Source organism: Protobothrops mucrosquamatus, unplaced genomic scaffold (genome assembly GCF_001527695.2).
Source record: "Protobothrops mucrosquamatus isolate PMUCROS unplaced genomic scaffold, P.Mucros_1.0 scaffold1149, whole genome shotgun sequence".
NCBI classification, from domain to species: domain Eukaryota; kingdom Metazoa; phylum Chordata; class Lepidosauria; order Squamata; family Viperidae; genus Protobothrops; species Protobothrops mucrosquamatus.
In genome coordinates this window covers 113,713-123,784 of record NW_015387364.1, presented here as the reverse complement: position 1 = coordinate 123,784, position 10,072 = coordinate 113,713, and the positions used below count along the sequence as shown (strand labels likewise).

General features: G+C 38.3%; 1 protein-coding gene across 1 annotated transcript in view; it reads right to left on the bottom strand.

Moving 5' to 3' along the window:
- Nucleotides 1-4,713: 4,713 nt before the first annotated feature.
- The window catches only part of MAP3K21 (mitogen-activated protein kinase kinase kinase 21), a 47,673-nt gene continuing 42,314 nt past the window's right edge, over nt 4,714-10,072 (bottom strand). Inside the window, exons 7-10 of the mRNA XM_015820612.1 lie at nt 9,377-9,527; nt 8,142-8,236; nt 6,100-6,858; nt 4,714-5,303 (exon numbers count right to left, since the gene is read on the bottom strand). Of these exons, the coding sequence (XP_015676098.1) occupies nt 4,909-5,303; nt 6,100-6,858; nt 8,142-8,236; nt 9,377-9,527 (1,400 nt within the window). The 3' untranslated portion in view covers nt 4,714-4,908. The remainder of the gene's footprint in view (nt 5,304-6,099; nt 6,859-8,141; nt 8,237-9,376; nt 9,528-10,072) is intronic.

Below are 10,072 nucleotides of genomic sequence, written 5' to 3'. Positions count from 1 at the left end.
AGAGAGAGAGAGAGAGAGAGAGAGAGAGAGAGAGAGAGAGAGAGAGAGAGAGAGAGAACGAACGAATCAGAAATATATTCAAAACATATATTCCTTGCACTTCATGTTGTCCTTGTGTTTAATATAATCCATATATCAAATATGGGGAAGTGACCATAGTTAATTGAGGTGTTGATTGAAACATTGTCTTTTATCTATAAAAAACCCCAAAGCAGCAACTCCATCCAAAACCTATAGAATTTGCATAGCTCTTTGAAACACTTAACATCTAGCAGCCCTGATTCAATTACCTGCTGTTAAGTGGATCCTCACTTTGTTTCATAAATTTGCTTTAATTCAGCCACTCCAATTAATCTGAAACCTTGTCAGATTGAGCTTTGTACAACATGATTTTGAAACTTTTGAGTTCTGAGCTGAACTGTAGGTCAAATAGATGGTCCTTAATATACAACCATTTGTTTGGCAACCATTCAAAATTATATAATAGCACTGACAAAAACAACTTACGAGTAGTCCTCTCATTTATGACCATCACCATATCACCATGGTCACGTGATCAAAATTCAGATGCTAGGCAACCAGCATGAACTGTATTTACAGCAGTTGCAACGTCTCAGGGTCGTGTGATTGCCATTTGTGACTTTCCTAGCTAACTTCTGATAATGGGGGAACCCAGATTCGTTTAACAACTGCATGATTCACTTAACAACTGCAGTGATTTGCTTAACAGCTGAAGGAAAGAAAGTCATAAAATGGGGGGAAAGTCGCTTAACAGCCATCTTGCTTAGCAATAGAAATTTTGGACTCAGTTGTAAGTCAAGGACTACCTGTAGTATGATAGGTGAGTTTCTAGCTGCAAATTTCTAAGTTGAGATGGATTTCTGCCAGACCTGTCCCTAAGGCAAGCTGCCTCTCTTTGCTTGACTGTCAACTACTCAATTTTAAACTGGCTTGACCAGTTTTTTTCTCCCAGTGTTTTTTTTTTCCTGGCAATGGATAACTCTAGTTTTCTTCCAAGAAATGACTAGAGATATGCAAAATAGGCAATAGACATTTTCCCGCAATCATATATGGAAAATTTAATACCACACTATTTTTGTACAGGCTTAGCATGGGAGGGAAAAGTATAATTGTTGGCACTATGTTACCTGCCAGACAAAGAATGTTTTGTTTGGTAAGATTTTTGTTTAACTTCTCGCATGCATACAATAAATCTGAAACTCGTATAATGCCTACGTTTTGATGTTTCTTTGTTTACTTTTCTTCCAAATTACTAATTAAGATTGATGTGTAAATGTCCCGTTCTCCATATATAAGGCTACATCTCCAACCTGGGACTTTTGATCCCAACATATTTAGAAGATCTTAAACACATTTAAAAAAAACTCTTTAAGAAGTTAATAATGAAAAATCACATAATAATGTCTGCAATCAGCAGGAAAGAAGATCAAGACGTATTCTCAATTTTAGCGAAAACTGTATCCCATCCAGAACAATCTCAGTAGGTGGCAGCACCTAATCAATGTTAACTGCCCCCTTTTCACATGATCGGTGTCTGAATCCAACCCCTGAATCCAATGGGAGACCCACAAGGGAAAGAAACAGATAACCTTGGCATATGGAGAATTGAAACCAATTGTTTTCCCCAAGAAAAACAACAGCACCCATCATTCTCATCTTAAGAAGCAACTGATCAGCTGCCTTCAAAACATATCCAGACTTTCCGAAACACTTATATGCTACGAAACAACTTGATTTTTAGGATAAAATTGTACTATTTAAAAGGGCGATATATGAAAGAACTGTTCAACATGTGAAGTTTTCAAAGTTAATGCTTAGCAGGAAATGATAAAGCAATACACATCCCTAAAGAGCCACAGAAATAAAATCATAACCTGTTTTTTTATTTTAAAAGAAAACTAACATAAAATTACAGCTTGCTTTAAATTTTCTATCAACGTGGCACTTTATGTACAAAAAAGTACGCTATTTCTTCTTTTTTTCCAAAGAGGCTGTACCAGACTATTGCCACTGTACACACAATTTTAAAATTATTGTTATATGTTATATATTGTTATATGCCTCATCATATTTGGGGGACATGAAGTGGGGTTTTTTGTTTGTTTCCTGTAACTCTAGTATAAGGGAATATTTCAAGTTATCATTCTAACAGTTCCACAACCCAGGATCATCTAAGCCAGGGGTAGTCAACCTTGGCTCTTTTATGACTCGTGGACTTCAATTCCCAGAATTCCTGAGCCAGCTTAGCTGGCTCAGGAATTCTGGGAGTTGAAGTCCACGAGTCATAAAAGAGCCAAGGTTGACTACCCCGATCTAAATTTACGGAACTAAAGTCAACAACAGCTGTTTCTTGCTCTTCTGCCACTCTTTTTTTGAATGGTTACATCCATTTCAGGTGGTTTTATGGTTGCTGCAATAGTTACCTTGCCACTCTGACTGACTGGAAGATCAGACATCATTTCACAGCCTCACTGCAACTAAGAGGCTCATTGTAAAAGGCAGTGTCTATATAACCCAAGAAAGGTCTTTCCTGCTCTCTCCAAAGGGACATTTTCTTATTTCGTTCTTGACTATTGCTCTGTGCCAGGATAGTGGCCCTTGTTGCAATACTTTGCTGAAAAGAACGAACAGGTGAGGTGGTAAAATGGACTGTGTAAGGGAAAATACCAACATCAAAAGATTTGAACTGGTTCTGACTAGCAGCTCCACTGTCTCTAGTCTTCAAATGGCTTTGTAGAAGCATCAGAAACAGAAGGTGGAATACAGTCTCACCTCTCACTTACTACAACTCCTACTCTGGAGGTTTTTAAGAAGAGACTAGACAGTCACTTGTCTGAAATGGTATAGGTTCTCCTGCTTGAGCAGGGGGCTGGACTAGAACACCTCCAAGGTCCCTCCCAACTATTCTATTCTATTCTATTCTATTCTATTCTATTCTATTCTATTCTATTCTACTCTACTCTACTCTACTCTACTCTACTCTACTCTACTCTACTCTACTCTACTCTACTCTATTATTCTATTCTATTCTATTCTATTCTATTCTATTCTATTCTATTCTATTCTATTCTATTCCATTCCATTCCATTCCATTCTTATTCCCTTATAAGCTCCACTTTTGTTGCCCTGTTATGTCTCTTCCATTCCATTCCATTCCATTCTTATTCCCTTATAAGCTCCACTTTTGTCGCCCTGTTATGTCTCTTATGCATTTCCTTCAGCACAGCCCCATACCAGCTCCGGGCATCTAGAGCAAAGAACACATATATACCAGGCGATGATTTTCTAAACTCTTGGACTATCACCCCAATCTGGCATCGGAGACAGCTGCTTCATCTCATCTCACATTTCAACTCCCGATCTCTCCTTCCTCTCCTCCCACCTCCCGCCCTTGTGCAACTCTCAGATACTTTGAAAATCAAAGGACTCTCCAGGGGAGAAAAGGCCTCAAACAGGAAGAAAGAGATTGATGCCTACTACACAGGATGTTATTTGTGACTGTTGTGGTTTGCAGCTGCCCCGTATGTGCATTTATTACTGTTGTTACTTGTTGTTTTTACTTTTTATTCTAGGTTAGACCTTCACTTTATGTTACCAGTGGACATTAAAATTTCATGTTAAATGATTTCTGCAACATAGGCAAATCCATCAGAATGGCATTAGAAGAGCGACGTGTCATTCAAAAGTTTTATATTTGAATAATGCTTCCTATCTTAAAATGCATTCCAGAACTCATCTAAAATGCATACAGTAGCATCATAATTGATCAAACTAAAATTTAAATCAAAATGTCCATGTAATCACTTCCACATGAATCTCTATCAATAGATAAATTAAAAATTTATTATAATTAATAGCTCTATTTTTGACACAAGCCAGCTTTATAAGACTTTTTAAAGCCCATGGACAGAATAGAAAAAGGCAGCCATAGTAAACATATTTTCCTAGTGGCCTTTTAAATAACTGAAATCCTCTTAACAGCTTTTTGTTATACTAAATCAGCCTCCCCAGCTTAATGTCCTCCAAGTGAGTTGGTCACACTACTTGGAAATTGTGACAGTTGAAACTGGACATATCTGAAGAACTCAGTTTAGGGAAACTGGCATAAATTTTTTCCTCTCCATCTTTTCCATTTTCCCCATAACTACTGTCAGAAGAACTTCATAGACTATGATTCAATTTATATGCCCTTCACTATAAAAATAGGCAAACCAGGCCAACTGACACAAGCAAACTGAAGCATTCTCCAGTCATCGATAATAGCAATTTACATGAAAAATCGCAAATTATTTTTAATCAAACTATTGTCTCGGAAAGCTGCCTAGCCAAAATATAGTTCAGTTATAAAAGTTATCGCTTTAATACGACACCGCTTTGTCAAAATTAATATAACATTCATTTTGATTTTGACAAACCATCCTAAAATGGTTGTCACTGTGCCATTTCCATCGAATATTGGCCAAATGTAATTAGCAACTATTGTAGTATTAAAGGTAAGATAATACAATTTTATAAGTACGTCTCATGAAAACCACAGTTCAGAATGGAATTCTCTCTGTAGGAAAACCTCTTTTCAGTGCAATGAGATTTTAATGTATTGCAGTTCAAATGGTTAATGGGAAAAAATAATTAAATAAAGCAGCTGGACATTTGGCAAAGAAGAATGAAAAATCAAAATTGTGAAAAACTTTATTGACGTCCACATATGCCTATTCATTCAATAGATAGTGATGGTAGAATCAATTAAACTACATAACGGGCTTACAGATTGATCATTGCCTGTAATATTTCATCTATCTAGCATAATATCAAACTCTACTGATCACGACGTTTAAAAAAGAGCAGCATAAAGTTTATTCTTAAAACAGGCTAAAAATTCCAAGGCGCTTAAGACAAGAATTCTCTTTCCAGTTCATATATTGATGGCCGACCTGATTTGGTCTTCATCCTACACAAAGGCACAGTACAGTCACTATTCTGACCTTCAACATCCATATCCAATAAAGAGGGCATGTGGAATTTAGTTCTCTCCTTGGTATCAGTCAGTGACTTAGCCTTTGAATTTCTGTCCGCCGCTAAATTACCCATTTCAAAAGGGTTTGGCTTTGTACTTTGAGAAATAGCCAGCCAGGGATCCAATCTGCTTCTTAAAGAAGAAGGTCGAGGTCTTGGAACAATATTGACAATTTCTTGCTTCCCTGGTGAAAGGTCATTTTGAAAGTTTGTTTGTGGCACAGCAGATGCATGCAGATTCTCAAGAGTATCATTTGAAATTCCATTAGCTGAGTGGAAGAGAAAGACATTGAAGAGAAATATAAAACAAGGTTATATAGTGCTGCTACAGTATAAAAATAACATATATATTAGCCACCACTAACATTTCACTACATAACAAGAAGTAGCATGATACTGAATCATTCTAAGAACTCTATCTCTTTGCCTCACACTCTGCTTTTTTCCCTATCTTGTCTTCTCTGAGAGAAAACAGCTACAGAAATTTAAGAGACTAAAGCAGTGGTGGCGAACCTATGGCATGCATGCCAGAGGTGGCACTCGGAGCCCTCTCTGTAGGCACACGTGCCGTTGCCCCAGCCCCACCTCCGCAACCCCCTCTTCACCAGCAGCCTGCCCAGAGGAGAGTCTCCCCCAGGCACGGCCCATGCGGAGCAGCGCAGCCAAGCACATGGCAGCTGGGCAGCAGGGGCAAAAGACTCCGCCCTCGCACCCCATCACGTGCAGATGATGCTGCGGGGTGCGGGCGGAGGGTGTGGCCACCATGGCACTGCAAGGCCGCCTGGCGATCTGTGGTGAGTGTCCCTGCGGGGAGGAGCAGGGGCGGAGCAGGGCCGGGGTGGGGGTTGGGCCGGGGGGACAGGCCGGTTTTTGGACACTTGGTCTCTGAAAGGTTCACCATCACTGGACTAAAGTCTTTCTAATCAACTACTATATTAAGTTTCTACCTTGAAATATTGAAGTCAAAACATGAGGACGTTGGCCACGGGGCAGCTATTTTTCAGTCCCAATANCCCACCCACCCCACCCACCCACCCTGCGCCCCACAAATACCATTTTACTCACTTATGGAATCACGCGCATTTCCATCTGACATGGCCCGCCTATGACCCCACACTTTGACTTTCGAAGACATGGCACTGGACGCAGATTGAGGTTCTTCTTTCAAAGGAAGACTGGGAGATGGCAAATCAGGATTGACAGTGCGATCAACTTTGGCTAGTTGTTCTTGTTTGCCTGTCTGACTTCCAGGCAAGAAACATTCAATGGGAGCATCATCTCCATTGCCAGGCGCTGTGCTCATAGTGGCATCCTCGCTGTCAGACTGAAGGAGGCATTTAGTAGAAATGGAAGATATGGACAGGAGGTTCACAGTACTTGCATGTGGAGACGATGAAGGGATACACGCCTCCTCTCTCTTAGGCTGCAATCTCACAGGGCTTGCACTTCTGCGAAACTTCGATGCTCGCTGAAACAGGCTGTCACGTTTCTTCTTTTCCTCCTTAGGCAACACGTCATCCCCACTTTGCAATCTGTTTGGCTCCCTAATATCTAAGCCTAGAGCTATAGAGGCTAGAAGGACAGCACAACCATAAAATACAGTGTCAGTTTTCTTTTTCTGTAACGTTCTGCTGGTACTGTTTGTTGGGGTCATTTGTGGAGTGCTATTTGCAGAATTTGCAGAATTTCCTTCAAAGCTGTCTTGTTCTGCAGAATGTAGTTCTTGGTCATCCTTCCAAAGAGGTAGATCAATGTAAGCCTGATTTGGCAATTTTAACTGCTTTGGTCGCTTAGGTTCAAGGCCTTCAGGGGAAAGTTTCTGCTCTGTACAAATGCAAAATTGATTGATGTGTTTATATATTATATTCAAAAGTCAAAATATTTTGAAATGACCAATATGAAATTATAGACAGCATGATAATGGTACGGCCAGGATGTACTTCTTGAATAAAAAGAAGAGTTTATTGTATCACACAGTAATACAAAATTCCTGATTAGTGAAAAGAAAGCAAGATAATAACTTAAAAACCTCACTGTTAGATTTTTTTTTTAGATTCCATGTTTTTCAGAATTTTTTTTCTTTGCTGTGAAACAACACTGTATCTCCTATATGCAACCCCCTTCCATTTTTATGAATGTCAATTGAATGAAATAGCTAAACAATTATCTCACTTGATTTTTGTGTCCAAAAGAATTTAGTGTGTATAGGTTTAATCTCAACTGTTCCATTAGAAGGACTTTAGATTCAGGATGACTACCTGGATTTGAATTTACTGCTGAGAGCACATGACAAGATAAAATATTGTCTGCAATCACTCTTATAAACACCAAATATATTTTAGGGAAGACAAGGCATATTTAATAAATATGGAATAGAGGTAAATTCTACATTGAGCTAGCAGAATTCTCTTGATAGAACAAGAACTTTCCAATGTTCCTCTTACGCCTTCTAAATCTGCTCTAAAGAAATCTCCCCATCCTCCAGCACAGAACTGGGGCACCATGGAAGTGGGTGGGAATTTGATCCATCAGTTCCAGTAACAGAAGGATACCACTGAATATAATCCCCATGCATCAGCATAAGAGGACTTAGATTTCCTTCCCTTGTAAAATGTAGAATTGGTCAGGGTAGCAATGCACTTAATACTTGGAATTCCAGTCCATGCATTCCCTGCCCTGCTAAACACTTTCAGTATATATGAAATCTTGATGTCCAGTTTCAAAACAGTAAAGTCTAATATAGGAATAGGGCTTCCCTGGACTGAAAATTGTATTTCAGTCTTATGTACCACATTGTACCCCAAAAAAGAAGACCAAGTCCATAAAAAGTAGGCAGGATCAAATGGAAAAATAAGTAGGATTGAATTTTAAAAAGGATGTACATCTTTAATACATTGAAGGTACATATAAAGAAACAAACAAAATATTTAAACAAAACCTTTACAAATATTTGTTGCCAAATTTTAGTAGTGGACAGGAATTTTGCTGGCTCACTAAAAAATCATGCCAATGCTATTTAGAAGTTACGATTTATGGCTTACGGCCCCCTGAGTGTTTGAGTGCTCTTCTCTTCTAGGGCCTGAAAGTAACTGTATTTCAACACCTACCTTGGTCCATGAACAAAGAAGCTAATGGGACACCTTTATGGTTCTTCATCAAAAGTGCTGACCAAGGACTACCACCATCGGAGAGAGGTCTTATTCTGGAATCAGAATAATTATAACAAGCATTACTCTTTTTTTTAGACAAATATGATTCTAAAGACATAATAAATAAAATGAAGAATGCGTCTCTGTTTTTCCTGCACAGCAGAATATATTGAGACTTTGCTACAATATTGGACTGATTATGTAGGCTGACTAAGTCCACAATATCTGACCTAGAAGTCTTCTGGGAGCTATTTTGCACACCATATTCAGTAATAAAGCAAGCTAGTGGGCACCTCTGTGCTTCCTTCATTGGGAGTATTAGGCATAAAAAGCAACGATTGTGTTATTGCAATTTATATCAGTAAATTGGAGATGGGGATGGAGACCCTTTTTAAAGAAACAAAACAAACAAAAAACACCCCTACTACTTACTAAATGCAAACATGAATTACCAGCACAAAATTACAGGATGAGAAGAGTTAATTATCTAAGGCTGTCCCACGGTAGTTTGCTTTTTCTGGATAAAGTTATTGTTAGAAGAAGTTGAGAACTATCAATTATATTAAAGACCTGCAGCTTAGCTACTAACTATGATTCTGGAAAAAAAAAATAAGCTGGTCCTTATATTTTTCACAAGTTCGGAAAAAATATGTAGTACTCCAGTACTACAACTGATATGAGTTTCTAAATAAACTTTGCATTGGAAAACAAATATTTTTTTCCTAAATATATATTGAAAAAGTCAGACCTAAGTTGCCATATTTTCTCTAGCCAAGATTCTCTTTCCCAAACTAAAGAGAAAGTAGAGGACTTCGATATACTCTCACCCTAAATCTGTACCGCATCTGTTTTGCTCCATTGTGTAGGGGATGTTCTTAAGTATTTGGGATGCAGAGCTGAGAAAGAGATTTGGTTTAAGTGCAAGTCCTCAAATTTTCAACTAAATACTTTCCCTTATTGAATCTGCATATTTTGACATAGAGAACTCATGAATATTCAGTCCAACATGTGCAATTGTGCTTTTGACTTGTCCATTCATGCAGCTCTATTTATTTGAGTGTCTTCACAGTTGTGTGATTTTCATTGTCTCCCATCCAATCTACACGGGATTAAACTTCCTAAGAAGCACAATATCTAGGAATTTTTCATAGACACCCTGTATCGTCCATTCTCATGGTGCCCATCCACCATACCTCTCTTTGCAGTCTGCACGCTCTTTTGTTTGAACTGAGTTTGGTCCCCAAGTACAACCTTTCTTTTTAAAGCTTCTTTTCACATCTTCAAATTCTTCCTGGTGGTAAGCTGTGCTTTTCCCCCATGTTCGGTTGCTCTCATCTGAGGTTACTGGAAAAAGATAAAAAATCTCAGCAAGAATTCGGCACCTACCGTAAGATTTGCATAACAGTACCACCATAGAGACATTTTTCCCTTCCCAAGTACAGGTAAGAAGATGATCAAATTAAGCAGGCAAAGAATGAATCTACCAAGGTAAGAGGGTAAGAAAAGAAAGTCAATCAACAGATAGTGATTTTTCATGCTTTTAATTTTTCTTTATTTTTAGATAAATTCAGATCAGCTACTATTTCTGAATACTTTCATTAGATATAACTGAAATCATGTCTTCTATGAGAAAGTCAAGACTTAATATGCAGTTATAATATTTCTGTTAATCTGAAATCGCTGTCATGGATATCCAAGTAAGTATTCAGCGTATCGCTTTACACAAATTTAGCTAAAAAAGCCAACCAACACCTTGTATTAGTGAATATCGGCTTGCCTTTTGTCTTAACCCCAGAGGGAAGTTCATATTCACTTGTGATATCTACATCTTGTTGGTACACATATATACTGTTTCTTTGCCCGTTAGCTGTACTTGAGTCAGTTTTGGA